We start from the raw sequence: 16,427 nt of genomic DNA, 5'->3' as shown, positions 1-16,427 counted from the left end.
TGGGCCCCGAGCTCACAGAGCCTGTACCCCAGCTCTGTGCCACGAGCTGTGGGTGTCTTCTCGATTTGTGTTTTCTTTCTGCTGTTGTTTCATTGGGGGCCACGCCCAGCCATCCTCAGGGGCTACCCCTGGCTCTGCTCTCGGGGATCACTGCTGGCAGTGCTCGGGGACCCTATGGGATGCCGGGATCACACCCAGGGGAGCTGCGTGCAAGGCAGACGCCCTCCCCTCGTGCTCTGCTCTCCGGGGACCCAGGCCTCGGGGCGGCAGTGGGGAAGTGACGAGTGACCCCTCCCAGCTTCTCCCCACAGGCCTTCCCCACACAGGGAACTTGGCGCAGGAGGATGCGGGCACACTCCTGACCTGCCCTCACCTCGCCCCATGGGCTGTGACTCCAGGGGGCAGTGCTGTCCCTGCGGTGATCAATGCCGAGTGCTGGTCCACAGTCCGGGGGGCTTCCTCCCACAGGAAGTCCTCAGGTTGGGGGTGGGGTCCCAGCAGCCAGAGGGTGCTGCTGACAGGGGAGAAGGGCCCCTCGTGTCTTCCTGGGGGATGCGTGTTTCCCGGGCTCCATGGAGCTGCAGAGCTGTGGACACTCCTGGCATCTCGCGCTCTGGAAACACACCCAGCCATGCCACCCACGGCCTCCCTGTGAGCGCAACAGTGTGCACGTGGAGGTGTGCAGGTGAGTGCAGGTGTAGAAAGATGTCCTGATAAGTGCAGGTGTCTGCAGGTGAGTGCAAATCTGTGCAGGTGAGTAGAGGTGAGTGAGGTGTAGGCAGGTGTCTGTAGGTGTACAGGTAAGTGCAGGTGTATGCAGGTGCATGCAGGCGCGTGTATCTATATGCAGGTGCGTCCAGGTGTGAAGAGCTGTGTACAAGTGAGTGAAGGTGTGTGCAGGCGAGTGTAGGTGTGAGGTGAATATAAGTGCAGGTCTGTTCAAGTGTGTGTGGATATGTGCAGGCGTGTGCCGGTGAGCGGGTGTGTGGGTGCATACGGGTGCAGGTTTGTGCATACGTAAGCAGGTGTGTGCAGGCGTGTGCAGGTGTGTGTGTGGGCAAGTGGGTGTGTGGGTGAGGATGGGCGCAGGTGTGTGCAGGCGTGTGCGGGCGAGTGGGTGTGTGGGTGCGTACAGTGCAGGTGTGTGCAGAGCGGCTGCTGGGCTGAGAGACAGCGTGAGACCTGGCTGCCTTTGTCCGCGGCTGTTGGGTGCTCCTGCAGCCACAGGCATTTATTTAGCTCCAAGTGCCAACTGAGCCCTGAAAACCAGAATGCCGTGCCCACAAGAGCCGCACTCACCAGCTCTGGTCAGAGAGGACCCGAGCGTGTCCTGACGACCTGCACCTTCCCGCGCTCAGGGCCAGGCTGGGCAGCCCGGAGCGGCCTGGACCTGGCAGAGGCGGGCGGGGAGTGCCTTCCCGCTGTGACTTCTGTGGCGGCCTGGGTCCCGAGGTGGGAGAGGGGTGGGCGACCCCGAGACCCCCAGGCCTGCCCCTCAACACGCATGCCCACCTGGGGCCCCTCATAAACATGCAGGAGCTTCCTGAAAAGCTGCTAAACTCCGTGGAACCCGTGACGTCACCTGGCCCGCTTCCTCTCTTCCGAACGCCATTTCCCCCCTGTGCTCCCCAGAGGAGTGTCCCTCTGCATTCCGTCCCCTGGGCAGATAAGAGGCATTCCCGGGCAGCCCCCTGCGCAGGGCAGCTGCAGGCTGGGGGCAGGCGGCAGGAAGGAAGCCAGCAGGAGAGGCCGGATGGAGCCCGCCTGCCCTTCTGCTCCAGGCTCCTAGCTGGGCTCTGGCTGCCGGGCGGGGCGTCGCGAGGGGCTCATGTGGCTTTGTGTGTGTGTGGAAAGCCAGTGACGGGCCTTCTGTTATCTGCCGAGCCAAGCTTTAAAAACCAGCCCCGCTCCCGGGGAGAATGTCTGAATCACTGCTGCGTGTCCGTTCCACTGGGGTTCTCACCAGGAACCACCGAGTCACTGCATTTAAATTAAGGATGATAGCTTACTTCTAGACGTGGAGAGAGCCTGCATAATTGAATCGTGGTCTCATCCCTAATGTTGATTACTGATTTGCTCTGAAATTATTTGGGCCCACATGTTCCCATTCAAAAATAAGCAGCTAATCTTAACGCGCCCAGCACCAACTTAAAGAAGCTTAAAGATAAAGAATCAAGAAGCTTCAAAAAAACCCCAAAAAAGCCCAAAGGCAAAATTGCCAAAACGAAATGGCTAAAAAAAGATCAGAAAGCAGATGCCCTAGCCAGGGCCCCCCCAAACAGGAAGCGAAACCCGCACAGGAAACCGCTCTAACCACAGGCTGGCCATTTGCTTGATGTGTAAGGGAGATTGGGGGTGCAGACGGGTGGGACCCTTTTATCATCTTCTCCAGATTCCCTGAGGTACAATTAACGTGCAATAAATGGCACATAGCAGAGGCACAGACTGCGGGGCGGGGCTGCGGACAGGCCATCGGACGACCTCACACCCGGAGGGCCCCTGCATTCCAGCCCTTCCTGCCGCGCCCCCAGGATGCCCCACAAATATTTTCTCGCAGACCTGTGGAGAATCCTGACATGGTAGAAGCTCAGACAGAAATACCCCCAGATCTCCAGCACTGCTGCCAGGCCACTGACTATTTTCACAGGATAGCTTCTTGGATTGGCTGTAAATTTTTACATGCAGAATTTATATAGAAAAGCAAAAAAAAAAATACCGTCCTCTGTTTTTAGCTAAAGCTTTTCATTTTGTAATTATATCACCCCAAAACAGTCTGTCTATTTTTTAAAGAGTTGTCTCTAAAGTCTTAGGGACAGGTCAGGAGGTGGCTCAGGGGTTGGATGGAACCCCAGCACTGCTGGGAGTGAATCCCCGTCCCAGTTGGTGTGGTCGCAAGGCCCCCAAAAGGAAAAGAAGCAGGGACAATTTTCTATCGACAAAGAAGGCATCTTGGAAGTATTGATCGAGCACTGATACGTTCTGCCCCCTGACGGGTTATCCTCTCAGGGACAGAGCCTGACACGGTCGATTCACTCCACAGGAGTCTTGATTAATGCTGGCGCTGTTCTGAGCCTGGAGCCTGGCTGGGTGGGCAGAGGCAGTATTTCCGGTAGTTCTGTATTTCCAGGTGGTCACAAAATGCGCTTCTTTTTTTTTCCCCATTTAAAAACAAAGTTGCTGTCCATAGGGAAGAGAAGCAGGTGGAGATGCTCCTGTGGGAGGAGACAGGCCTGAAGTGGCTGCAGACGACCACAGCCATGTTTGAGGGCAAGAGAACATTCTGGAAACAATGGTTATGAAGGCGCAAGTCTGTGAATATGCTGACACCCCTGAGTTGTGTGTCTATGATGGGGAGTTTCAGGGTCTGTACATTGTTTGGGTGCTACTCCAGGCTCTGCACTCAGGAATTACTCCTGGAGGTGCTGGGGGACCACATGGGACCCCAGGGCCCCACCTGAGTTGGCATGTGCACAGCCAACACCCCATTTGCTGTAGTATCTCTCTGGCCCAGCAATACCATTTCTATGCTAGCACCATGCTGGTGGGAATTGAAATATTAAAATAGATGTGACTTACATTAGCAGAAAGAGGTAAAATTCTCAGGAATAATCTGTTTTGACTTGGGGGCCATATCTGGTGGTGCTCAGGGTTTACTTACTTCTGGCTTTGTGCTCAGGGATCACTCTGGGGGGCCCTATGTGGTGCCTGGGATTGAACCTGGCTTGGCTGTGTACAAGGCAAGCACCTTAGCACCTTAACCTCCCTACTAGCTCTCAGCCCCAGGATTGATTTTTTTTCCAAACACATAGGACTACACAGAGAAGACTAGACGTGACTGAGACAAGGTGAATATGCCTTATTCAATGGAGTCTGTGCCATGTTCATGCATTAGAAATGCTTTACTATAAATACATTACACTGGATTCCTTCCTTATTCAAGGCCTCCCCTACAAAGATCACAGGTGGTTTTCTGTGGCAATTGGCAAGCTGATTTGCAATTTGCCTGGAAGCGTGAGGAGTGGAGGGAGAGGAGGCAGCAGAGAGGGTTCACCCATGTCCAAGCCTGGGAAGACTGTCAGCTCAAACTGCAGGTGTCCAGTCTGTCCAGGCAACAGACAAGCAGAACAAAGAGGACTGCTCCATCCGCAGCGGTCACGCCCATCTCAGTCAGGGGTCTCCCAGAGGCTGACGCCCAATGTGAAAAAAACCAGAAAATTCAGCTCCTGCCCTGAAAAGCACATGGATGCTGATTCCAAGACTGGAATTAAAAACGATTTATCTAAAGGTCATGGGCAAGACAACGAGGCTCTAAGAAGATCGTACAAGAGCAACCTTTATGAACTTGGCTAGAGACATGCCTCCAGAGCACAGGAAAGAGTCCAGGCCATGAAGGGGACGCTTGTGAGGAGACGGGAATCTATTTTCAACGATGCAGGGCGGAGCAGGGCTGAGGCACTGGGGAGGGCCTGCTAGGGAGAGAGAGCGGTCCTGCAGAGTATTACCCAAGTCCCTGCAAGACAGTGAACAGCCCCAAGCAGGTGGGCAGACAGGCGCTAGTCCTATCCAGTGGCCCCCACGGGACCTCTGGCACCACAGACATTTCCCGGAGTACCATCAGGAATGACCCCTGATCACCACAGGGTATGGCCCCCCAATCCCCCCAATTAAAAAAACGAAATGAGGCTGTATACAATTAATAATTTAACATGGGTCCTTGAAAAAAGTCTATTATTGAACTAAAGGTTTCCATTTTTGGAGGGACAATCCAAGTGTGTGTGTGTGTGTGTGTGTGTGTGTGTGTGTGTGTGTGTGTAACCACAACAAATTCTCCCATACTTACTCCCATACATAATTCCCTCAAGGGAATTCCAGCCACAGAGAGCTCGGCTGCGGGCACCCAGTGCCCTTCCTAACTGGTGTGTCCCAAAGGGCATGGTGGCTGGCACGGCCGGGGCACACTATGGTCCCAGGGTATCGGTGGACGACTGGCTTGAAGAGCTTTGTATTCATTTATGTACTTGTTGATTTCGGAGCGGGGGCGCTTACTCCTACCTCTGCACTCAGGGATTACTCCTGGGGGACTAAGGGAACCATCTGGGGGGCTGGGATGGATCCCAGTTTGACTGCATGCAAGGCAAGCGCCTAAGTCCTGCACTGCCTCTCCGGCCCCTAGAGCTTAGTATTTAAATATTGGATCGTTTTCATGTAGCCCATAAACAAGTCAACAGGGCAAAAGTGATCTCTCACCGGGCTGAGCATACACCTTGCCTGCAGGAGCCTGGTTCAAGCTGCACACAAAATAGGCACACAAAATGCGCACCCCGCCCCACAACTGCTCAAAACAAACGAAAAACACAAAGAATGACCAAGAGAACAAAATACCCTTGAAACCTAAATGCTTAATGCATTTAAGAATAGTTAAAATAGTTTAGTCAGGTCAGGGCCAGAGAGATGGCTCAGGGATACTGCCTTGTACCCAGATGACCCCGGTTGATCACCAGCACCACCAGGAGTGATCCCTGAGCGTGGTCCAAAATAAAAAAAAATTCAAACAAAAAAATTCAGGATACTCAGAGGTTAAAGACAAATAAGAGACGGTTGAAAAACCTAATTTTTTTCTCATTGCACAAATTCTACCTTTTCTGATGGCTGGCAGTTTTGAAATAGATTAAAATTTTTAATGCTATTATTACAGCTTAGGCAACATGTTTACAATAGTATTGTGTTCCCCTACCCTGAAGTGACCCAGCGTCCACCACCCCTGCCTTCCCCACAAACCCCCTCCTTGTTTGGAAATCTGAGGTCTCTGCTACAGGTTTGTCGTCTCTGGCTCCAGACTGTCCCTGTGGCTTGCGTCTGCCCCCACTTCTGCCTTTCATTCACCCACGTACACAACACCAGATGCTCCTGTTGGCTGCGGTGTCCCCTGGGCATGTGCCTTGATGTCTCTACGTGTTCGGCAGTTCCTGCACACTCAGCTCATTTCCTGGCTATTGTAGTAAGCACCACCATGAACACAGGTGTACAAATTTCCTTTTTTAAATTTTTTTTTTTGACCAGGGTGAGGGGAGCACACCTGTTGGTGCTCAGGGCTTACTCATAGCTTCACACTCAAGGATCACTGCTGGCAGGCTTGGGGAACCATCTGGGGTGGGCCCTACTCACTGTACAGTTGATTCAGTCCCTGCAAATATCTTTCCAAATGAATGCTTTTGTGTCAACACTGGATGTTTCTAGTGTTTCCGACAGATGCCGTTCTCTCTGTAAGTTGAAATCTTACTGTCATTTGATTTGCATCTGCCTGATAATCAGTGACAGTGAACGCTTTTTCATCTGCCTATTGACACATGTGTCCTCCTCAAGGTAAGACTGTTCTCCCTCTGCCTGTTCTTTGGTAGGGTTATTGGGTGTCTGTTCTTGAGCTCGGGAAGTGCTTTATTTATCTTGGCTATCAGCCCTTCATCTGATGGATTCAGTGCTAATGTTTTCTCCCAATCAGTGGGGTGTCTATTTTTGCCTGAGTTCCTTTTGCCAAACAAACCTTTTAAATCTGATGTAAACACAATTATGTGTTTGTTTATTTTCATCCTTGTCACTGGAGTGACTGGAGTCAAATCACCAAAGACACCTCTGAAGTCCTTATCCTGAAGGGTCCTGCTGTGCTCAAGGCACTTCATGGATGCTGTCCAGTCTCAGGATATTTCAGACGCCTTCACTTACTTCTCTGTGGCTGCTGTGAGATGTAGGTCCGGTTTCATTAGTGCATAAGGGTATCTAGTTCTCCCAGTACCGTTTCCTAGTACTCCCCAGCTCTTTTGTCGTACATTGGCCATCCAGAAATCTGATGGTCTCTCTTTGGGCTCTAACTCTGTGGCATTAGCCTGAGACCTTTATTTTAGTACCATACCACTTTTTATTAAAATAGTTTTGTTTTTAATTTTTTTTTATTGATTACAACAGTAACGTCTCCATTGGAGACTTTGTTGTTACTGTGTCTGGCATATCCAGTACTCTCGGTAGCTTGCCGGGCTCTCCGAGAGGGGCGGAGGAATTGAACTCGGGTCGGCCATGTTGGCCGCTTGTAAGGCGAACGCCCTACCCGCTGTGCTATCGCTCCAGCCTTATAGTACAGTGAAAACCCAGGAAATGGCAGCAACTTCTCTTCTTCTTCCTCCTCCTCCTTCTTCTTTTATTTGGTGCATTTTGTTTCCACACAAATTTTAGTAGATGTTGAATCTTCCCAAGGGCTTTCTCTGAATCAACTGATATAATCACATGACTTTCATCTTTTCTTTTGTTGACATGGTATATTACAATAATTGATCTGTGTATGTCGAACCATCCTTGCATCCCTAGATGAGTCTCATTCTGGTGTAGTATATTATTCTTTTGATATGATGCTGGGTTTGATTCTCTAAGAGTTTCTTGAGGACCCTTGAGTTGATGTTCATCAGAGAGACTGGTCTAAAATGTCCCTTTTTAACAATAGCTCTGTTTTTTGTATTCAGGTAACGCTGGTTTTGTAGACACTGTGAAGGGTTCTAATTGTTCTGATATTTTGCAAGTAATGATCCTTTGAAGGTTTGGCAGAACTCCCTTGTAAGCCTGCCTGGACCTAACCTTCTCTTTTCTGGGAAAATTTTAATCATTGTTTCAATTTTTTTTATAGTGATTGATCTTTTCAGGTCTTCCGCCTGATTGGGAGCTGTATGACTTTTGAAAGCTCCACGAGCTTCCAGAAGAGGGATACCTCCAGGCCTGAACCGCGCTGCCCCTGAGCCTAGCTGCACTGCTGTTGGCCTCTTGGCGGGTCTCATTATTTTCAGGAGCCAGTGTTGGAATTGAGAGAGAGCAGTGGGGCTCTGAAGACAAGTTGTACAATGACAGAACTGAAATCAGTTCGGAATTCGATTAACTTGCTGGTGTACTAGATTTACAGGTGAATTGGTCCGGGGGCCAGGGTGGCTGGCCTTGTAGGGTCGGGTAGAGCTGGTCCTCTGGCACCAGCTGCCATGTGCCCTTCTTGCTCTGGTGAAGCCCTGGGCTCTTCCTGGCGATTTCCTGAACCCTGGCAAACCAAGGAAGGACCACATGTACTGAAGATGGTTGGTCAGAGAACTGGTTTTCCTAATATTCGAATTCCTTTCGAAGTGTTTGTAGCTTTTAAATAGTTATTTGTTCTTACACATATTTATCTCCATTGCTTCATCCTTAGGTAGAGTTATGCTTTATTTACTTTTTATTTTTATTTGTTTATTTTTGCTTTTGGGTCACACCCAGCGATGCACAGGGGCTACTCCTGGCTCTGCACTCAGGAATCACTCCTGGCGGTGCTCAGGGAGGCTGGGAATCGAACCCAGGTTGGCCGTGTGCAAGGCAAACACCCTACCCACTGTGCTATCGCTCCAACCCCTAGAGTTACGTTTTAGACAAAGCTATCTAATTGGCAGTTGCATGTTGATTTACGTAGGCACTCCCACATGTAGTAACGTGATTACTTTTGGTTGTGTATTGAAAATAATGTTTTTAAAAGTGAAGCCCTAGGCTGGAGAGATAGTACAGGTGTAGGGTGTTTGCTTTACCTGCGGCTGACCCTCATTTGATCCCTGGCATCCTGTATGGTCCCCCAGAGCACCGCCAGAAATGATTCCTGAGTGCAGGGCCAGGAATAACCCTGAGCATTACCAGGTGTGGTTCTCCCCCTACCAAACAAACGACAACAACAACAACAACAACAACACCCCCTCCCCAAAACCCAAAAAGCGAAGCCCCGGGCAGGGGGCAGACTCAGAGAGCCAAGTGCAGGTTTGGATGCCAGAGGTCTGGGGTTCATCCTGGCATGGATGCGCCACCAGAGGCGACTCCAAGCACCGAGCTGGGAATAGCTCTTGAGCACCTGTGGGTGGGCCCCCAAAAGAAAAGAGAACAAGTGAAAAATACAAGAATGGCCATGTGGCTCTCATCACTGTCCACCTCCGCATCTGGGCTCTCAGTTCTTACCTCCACTCTTTGGACGGTACGTGGGGTTTATCCCGAACCCCATCTTACTTTGTTGGTACAGTATTTCTTGAGCAGTATTTGGAGGATTTCCTTCTTCTTTCTTCTCTTTTTATTCAAACCAGCGGTGGGGACCAACCCCAAGCCGCACGTCCTTTGCCAGCTGAGCTGCCTGTCCACTCTTAAGTGACTCCTTCAGTTTGTTGGAACTGGGCCATCCCCCGAGAGCAGAAGAGGAAGAGCATGCAGCCGTGACTGTTCGGAAGTGGTTTACGGGGGACTTGGTGCTGTGCTGGGGGCTGGTCAACCACAATCACAGGAGAATGTTTCATGCCCCAAATTGCTCCTGGGGTGTCAAGACATCTGTGTTACGAATCACTGCATGCCGGGGTTCCTCTGAACTGTAGTTTGGGCAGCACTATGCCACTCGGTCCTAACTCCAAAAGGAATTTTGTTCGTTTGTCTTTGTTTTGGGGCCACACCTGGAGCTGCGCAAGGCTTACTCTGGGCTCTGTGCTCAGGATCACTCCTGGTGGGCTCAGGGGATCAAACCCAGGGTTAGTCACGTGCAAGACGAGTGCCTTACCCGCTGTACTGTTGCTCCGCCCATGAAGGGGAATTTTTAACGAAGTCCGAACAATTGCCATACCAGCATGGATGCAGAGCAGCCTGGGCGCTTGGCGCTGTGGGTATTCCAACAGGCTGAATATTTTTACCACAAAGGGGGGCAGGAGCCTCTAGCTACTCTCGAGCAATACCAGATTTCCTCTTTAGCAGCCCAACATTTGCTCGGTGCAACCCACTGGCTAGCTCTGCACACGGCTGGCCCGAGCAGGAATAAAGCTCCTACTGTGAGAATTCCGCCCCGCTCTGCACACATGGAGACCCTCTGGACAGCTCTGAGTCACATGGCGCGGGACACCCAGAGCGTGCACGTGCGTGTGTGTGGCACATACACACAATCGCCTTCTGATCTGCACAGGGCGGGCAATCTCCGGGGCACAATGGTGCAGAAGGGTAGCAGGCGGACACACGTGGCCACATGCGCTTCTCGGTGCAGCCGCCGCTTCCGGCCAGCTAGGACGCGGTAAGGTTCTCTCCCCGTGGCAAGGGTCCAGCACCTGCGCTCCCGGGCTGGACAGCCCCTCAAGCTGGAGCTGCAGCTTTCCCGAGAACCACCCAGCTGGCAGGAGCAGGCCAGGTGGGGCGGAAGTAAAGGGGCTGTGCGGGTGCAGCCAGGCCCCCGTGGGCGCCTCACGGGGCGGAGAGGGGCTGGTGGGGGTGGCCCTGGCCGGCCTCGGCTCAGAAGGGGAGGCCGGGCTGGGGCCGCGCCTGCCCCGCGACACCCCGGGTCGCCCACTGCGTCCGCAGCCCCCGGGCCGGGCGGTGGGCCCGGGAGATGGGCCGCGGCAGAGCCCGTGGGCGGGCCCAGCGCACCTGGGGCGGGCGGGCTCGCTCCGAACCCGGCGCCGTCGGAACCGGCCCGGCCCGGCCCGAGCTCGGCGCCTCGCACCTGCGCCCTCGAGACCGGCGCGGTCCGAGCCCGTCCCGAGCCGACCCCGAGCGGTTCGGCCCGGCCCGGCCCCGCGGGCGCGGCGGCGCGGCACCTGCCGGCGGCGGCGGCACCTCGGCGGGCGCGCGCGGCGGCGCGGGGGCGCGCGCGGCGGCGCGGCGGCGCGCACGGCGCGGGGCGCGCACGGCGCGGGGCGGGGCTGCGCCCGGACTCACCGGCCGGCGGGCGCGGGCCGCGGAGCCGAGGCGGCCGGCGGCGGGCGGCGGCGGCGGGCGCGGGCGGCGGCGGCGGCGGGCGAGCGGGCGGGCGAGCGGCGGGGCGCGGGGGGCGCGGGGGCGCCGAGCGGCGGCGAGGGCGGCGGGGGCCGGGCCCGCCGAGCGCGAGCGCGCGGGGCCGCCGGCCCGGCCCGCCCGAGCCCCCGCGGCGCCCGGCCCGGAGGCGCGGCCGGGAGGATGTCGGCGGGCGGCCGCGACGAGGAGCGGCGGAAGCTGGCGGACATCATCCAGCACTGGAACGCCAACCGGCTCGACCTGTTCGAGATCAGCCAGCCCACCGAGGTGGGCGCGGGCGCGGGCGCGGGCGGGGGAGGGGGCTGCTCCCCGCTCCCCGCGGGCGCCGCTCGGGGGGTCTCCTCGCAGGGTCTCTCCTTGACTGGGGCCCTGGCTGGGCCTCTCCTCGCAGGGGTCTCTCCTCAGCCGGGTTTCCCCTCACCGGGTCTCTCCTGGCTGGGGTCTCTCCTCACGGGAATTTCTCCTCAGCCGGGTTTCCCCTCAGCCGGGTCTCCCCTCAGCCGGGTCTCTCCCCACAGAGATCTCACCTCACCGGGGTCTCTCCTCGCGGGGCTCGCCCCCCACCCGCGTCTCGCCTCACGCGGGGGCTCCCCTCAGGGGCGCGCGGCGGCGGGAGCCCGAGCCGGCCGCGCGAGGTGCGCGCAGCTCGGGGCCGTGGGCAGCGCGGACCTTTGTCGCCGCGAGCATGTGACCCCAGGCCGGCGCGGGGGAGCCGGGAGGCGGCGGCCGGCCGGGCGGTATCTGCGAGCCGGCGGCGGCGGCGACGGCGCGACCTGCTGATAAGGGGCGCCCCTCCCCCCGCCTCCCCTGCCCCGCGCCGCGCCGCGCCGGGACCGGGGGCGCCGCCCCTCCCCCCCCCCCCCCCCGCCGCCGCGCCCGGAGGAAACGGCCCTCGCGGCCGGCCGGCGAGGACAATGGGCGGGGGCGCGGGGACCCGCCTCGGCCGGACGCGCGGGGGGCGCCGGGGGTCCCCGGAGACGCCCCCCACCCCTCCCCGGGCGTCCCCAGCCGGGCGCGGGGCGCACTGGCCGCGTGGGGTGGCGCGCCCGCGGTCCCGGGGGTGTCGCCGCGAGGGTGGTGGGCGTGCGCCCCCCGCCCCCCCTCCCCCCCACGCCCCCTCCCCGCCGACGGCCGCGCGCGGAGCCCCCCGGGCGAGCCCGCCCTGCCGAGCGAGCGAGCGAGCGCCTTTGCCTCGTCGCCGCTTCGAGGGGGACTCGGAGGTGGACTGTCCCCCCGGAGCGTGGCCCGTCGGCCTCGCGTCCCCAGCGCGGCTCTTGTTGACGGCCGGCCGATCAATCGATCGGGCGATCGATTATGCGGGATTTCACGCTGATCAGGACGGATCCGAGCGCGCCCGGTCGAGGGTCTTAGACCGGCGTCGCGGGGTTTCCCTGAGGGGAGCAGCCGCCCCTTGGCAGGTGCTGAGGGAAGCGGGGGAGGGAGGGCGGGCGGCGGCCCTGCCGGGGGCTTCTCAGGAGGCGCTGCGGGGGCTGCCGGGTCCCTCTGGCCTCGGGCGCTCTGCCTCCCTGAGAGGAGAGGCGGGCTCCGGCCCTGTGGGGACACGCCTGTGGCCTGGCCATGCCCCCGCCCCCCTCAGGCCTCGACCGTCGGCCCTTCTGGCGGTCAGCTGCAGAATTTGGTTGAGGGTAGCCAGGCCCGGGCCAGACAGTCTTCCACCTCGGGGGCCTTCCCGGGCGGTGTGACGCCTCCCTCCAGAGCCACATCAGCAGTGCCAGGGCTGGAGCCCAGGGTCCACGCGGGCCAGGTGTGGTGCCCGCCCCGGAGCCCTTTCCCGGTGTGGAGCATTTGGGGGTCCTGTGTGAGAATCTCCTCGGCCTTGGCGCGTTGGTCAGCACCGGCATGTCTCACGCAGTGTATTTTCCACCTGGTGCATCCTGTTGGGGTTTCCGTGTCTGTGTCTCTTGGGACTACCTGGACATTTTTGGGGGGGCCCACCCCTGCCAGTGCTCAGGGCTTTACTCCTGGTTCTGCACTCAGGGATCACCCCTTGCTGGACTCAGAGACCATGGGGGTCCTGGGGAGCGAACCTAGGTCAGTGGCAGGTGTCTGGCCTCCTGTGCCATGATTATGGCTCCGTCTCCCGTCCGAGCTCTTAAGAAAACTAGATTTTCAGTCGGTCGGTCCAGTGCCTTTCCCCTTTCCCTCTTGGTATTTGTGAGTCAAGGAGGGTTCCCAGGGAGCTGCCAATTATGCTTTATCGTTGCCTGTTTCTCACCCTGTCCTTGGATCCCCACTGCCTGTGGAACTTTCAGATGGGCTGATGGGCACATGGAAGGTGGGTGCGTTGTCCCCAGGGGACGACACATCAAGCTGCGTATCTTGACTGCTGTGGAAAACTGTAGCTCCTAATGAGGGCTTCGGAGCGCTCTTTAGCCCTGTCCTGTTTTTATTTTTAATTACAAGGCTTACCGCTCCTGGGATTTCTGATTTTTTATTAAGGTAGAGGGCTTGTGGCTAATCTTTTCCGTCCATGGCCTCCCAGGGAGAGGGCCCCGAAGTTCCCCCTAGGCTCTCTGGTTTGGGTGGGTCCTTCCTTCTGTCTGTCTCCCTGGTGACACCAAGCCAGAGCAGTTGTCACCGGTCCAGTCTCTGCTGCAGGCAGAGGGTGGAAGGAGGCAGACGCCAATCGTGGTGTGGCCCAAGCTGGGTGCGTTCGTTCTGCAGCTTTATTCCGGACTGGCTGGCTCTTTCTTGTGGCATTTCTGCCACTTTATTCTTGACTGGCCGGGCCTGTCTCTTCCCAAGCTCAGTGACGCTGTCTGCTAAACTGGTTAGAGGTAGGCCTTTCTGTTTTAAGATTATGCGTAAAGCTCACATCCAAATGCAGAAACCCTGCTCAGAGGTTGACTAGTTAGTTCACTTCCTGAGATAGTTCTTTTTTGTTTTTGGGTCACACCGGGCATGCTCAGGGCTTGCTTCTGGCTCTGCCCTCAGGGATCACTCCTGGTGGGCTGGGGGGATCCTATGGGGTGCCGTCAGTTCTGTGCAAGGCAAACGCCTTCCCTGCTGTGCTATCGCTCTAGTCCCCTGAGATGGTTCTTAAAGCCACTTGTTTCTTACTCTGTTTATTGCTTTGGCATTTTAACTGATGGGAAAAAGGAACTGGGAGCTTGTGTGGACGCCCACACCTGCTTTATTAAAGGTGACAGTGCTATATTTGAGTACTCCGTACCTGGAGAAGTCGGTGGTGATTCATGCCGCCCAGAGGCGTGTGTAAAAATGGCTTCTGGCCTGCCAGCGGGCGGAGTAGGAAGTTTGCAGGTGAGTGTGTGTGTCAGGATTGCGCAAGCAGGGTGCCCTCCGCATTCCACACACAGGCTGTGGCTGAGACAGCTTTAGCATGCAGCTTGATTACATTTGTTCCTGGCCTTTCCTTTTTAACATTTTCATTACATATTTCATGTCCTCTAGCAATTAGGTAAATTAATGTTTGGGTGGGTGTGTGCCTGTGAGTCTAACCTTGTTTGACTGTCTCCTGTGGAAACTCCATAGACTAGATTCCACCTGTTCTCCCGTTACGGGAAATAGGCTGTTCTCTGGCACGAGATGGAATGGAACGTAAGGGCCACCACCGTGTGCCTCGCTGTTGCTCGGGGCTCAGGGCTTGTGGTGGAAGAGGAGAGGAGGACACACTCTTGGGTTTCTTGCAAGGTACAAGTGACAGAGTCAAGATCTGGTGGCCAGTAGGTGGGTGCTAAGGACAAGCACAGGCTCACCTCCTGAATGAAGGCTCATGGCACTGTGGGGGGCATGCTGTTCCCAGTGGTGCTTAGAGCTCTGGGACACAGGAATTCGCTTGTGGACAGAGTGGTAAGTCTTCCCGTTGGGCATATTGTCAGGAACTACTAAGAGAGAAATTGTTTTCATATAAGCCTGCTTGATTTTAAGGAAAATGGCCATCGAATAATATTTATTGAACGTTGATCACTTTATCGATAGTTGATTTTTCCTGTTAGGTAGAGTCTGTTGACTTGTTCTGAAGTTTGCTGCTTCCGAAGGTTCTTCTTGGGTGTGTAAACCCCCTTCCAGGAGGTTGGAGAGAGAACTCCAGGGGCTGAGTGTTGCTTTGCTTGCAGGGGGCTTGGGTTCAGTTCCTGGTACTACAAGGCCCCTAGAGCACCGCTGAGAGTGACCCCTGAATACAGAGTACGGAGCATCCCCTGATCCCTGCCAGGAGTGGCCAAAATCTCAGACAAAATTAACCAACACAGTAACAGACCAGCATAAATCTGTCCCCGTCACCCAGTGAGCCACTGTGTTCCCCAGGAAGACTGGTGACTTCCTGGTTCTCTCACTGGAGGGACTGACCCCAGTGCTCAGGCCCCAGGAAATGCTGTGTCCTTATTCCGGTATTGGGGTGTCTGGGGCATAAAAGGGCTGATGGGCTGTTGTGTTCACTTGCGGGCTTTGTTAATAGGAAATTAGACTTGTGCCTACACCGCAAGCCTCAGGTTGTTTTCTCTTCGCTCTTGCTGCTGGTGGTGGTTCTTTCCCCGCTGATCCTCTCCCTCTCGCCTGAGTTCTGCAGGACGACTAACAATGTGCCCCTCTTTTAACACTCTGTGTTATCTTTCTTGCTTTGGTGTCGAGACTCGTCAGCTCCCTCTTGCTTGCCTCTGGTCTTGTGTGTTGACCAGAGAAGAGGAGGGATGGTCCCTCAGACCTGTCTTTGCGCCTTTCTGCTGGTCTGTGCACTGGGAAAGGTCTTCCCAGTAGATGATCTTAGGCACAGGCTGATTTTACTACAGTGAATGTCTGGTTGCTTCTAACTTCGCGAGCACTGCTGCTCATTTTCTGTCAGTCCATGACTGTCCCCTGCAATTTCATGCATGTCACAGCGAATTCAGTGCGGGCATTCTATTCTGGATGTGGTTTTATTTATTTTTTTAACCACTTAATTGAGTTACCAGGATCGGTAGAACTGTTGATCATACTTCTCATCATGCATCGTTTCTGTGTGCTTTGGGCATTGCTTGAGTTTGGAGCCAGGTGTGGTTGCACTGGCATTGAAGAGGCATTTGCCAGTAAGGACAGTAGGAAGCGGTGGCTGAGGGTTTGGCCTTGTGCCTCACACTGTGTTTCCCGGTTTGGGGTGCCAGCTGGGCAGAGACTGTCCACCTCTAGCTCCTCCAGGATTAAAATATGCTTATTAATCCTTGCGCTACCCTAGGGTGTGCCGTCACCTTAATGTGCGGTTTCCAGATTTCTAAAACCATTGGACTCTCATGTTGGTATCATTGGATAAGAAAAAGCTCAAGCATTACAGAATTTTCAGTCTTGCTGTGGTAGACACAAAGCCGTGACAGATCTCGTTTCCTGGCAAGCTAGATTTACTCTGGTCCGCCTTGAGTGCCTGGCTTGCTTGGCTCACCTGGAGAACATGCTTGCCACCTCTTCAGGCCCGCATACATGGAGCATGTGGGGGTTCCTTGTGAGCGTCGCCCCCTTGCCTCCACATGGGGCTTCCCTTGGGCACAGAGGCTTGAATAGACACTCTAGGAAGGCAGGTGTTAGGAAAGAACTTGTCTCTTTGGGCTCTCATTAAAAGCCCGTGCAAGTGAAACTGGCCCTTTCCCTTCAGTCTAGCAGTGAAAACTGCCTCTTAG

At 55.7% G+C, this 16,427-nt stretch overlaps 1 protein-coding gene across 1 annotated transcript in view; it reads left to right on the top strand.

Moving 5' to 3' along the window:
• The first annotated feature begins 10,890 nt into the window (after positions 1-10,890).
• Positions 10,891-16,427, top strand: part of AFDN (afadin, adherens junction formation factor) — a 98,323-nt gene continuing 92,786 nt past the window's right edge. Inside the window, 1 exon segment of the mRNA XM_056124888.1 lies at positions 10,891-11,067. Coding sequence (XP_055980863.1) covers positions 10,963-11,067 — 105 coding nt within the window. The 5' untranslated portion in view covers positions 10,891-10,962.

The sequence above is a fragment of the Sorex fumeus genome, unplaced genomic scaffold (genome assembly GCF_029834395.1).
Source record: "Sorex fumeus unplaced genomic scaffold, SorFum_2.1 ptg000052l, whole genome shotgun sequence".
Taxonomy (NCBI): Eukaryota; Metazoa; Chordata; class Mammalia; order Eulipotyphla; family Soricidae; genus Sorex; species Sorex fumeus.
The sequence above is the reverse complement of the archived record's forward strand: the minus strand, read 5'-3'. Positions and strand labels throughout refer to the sequence as shown.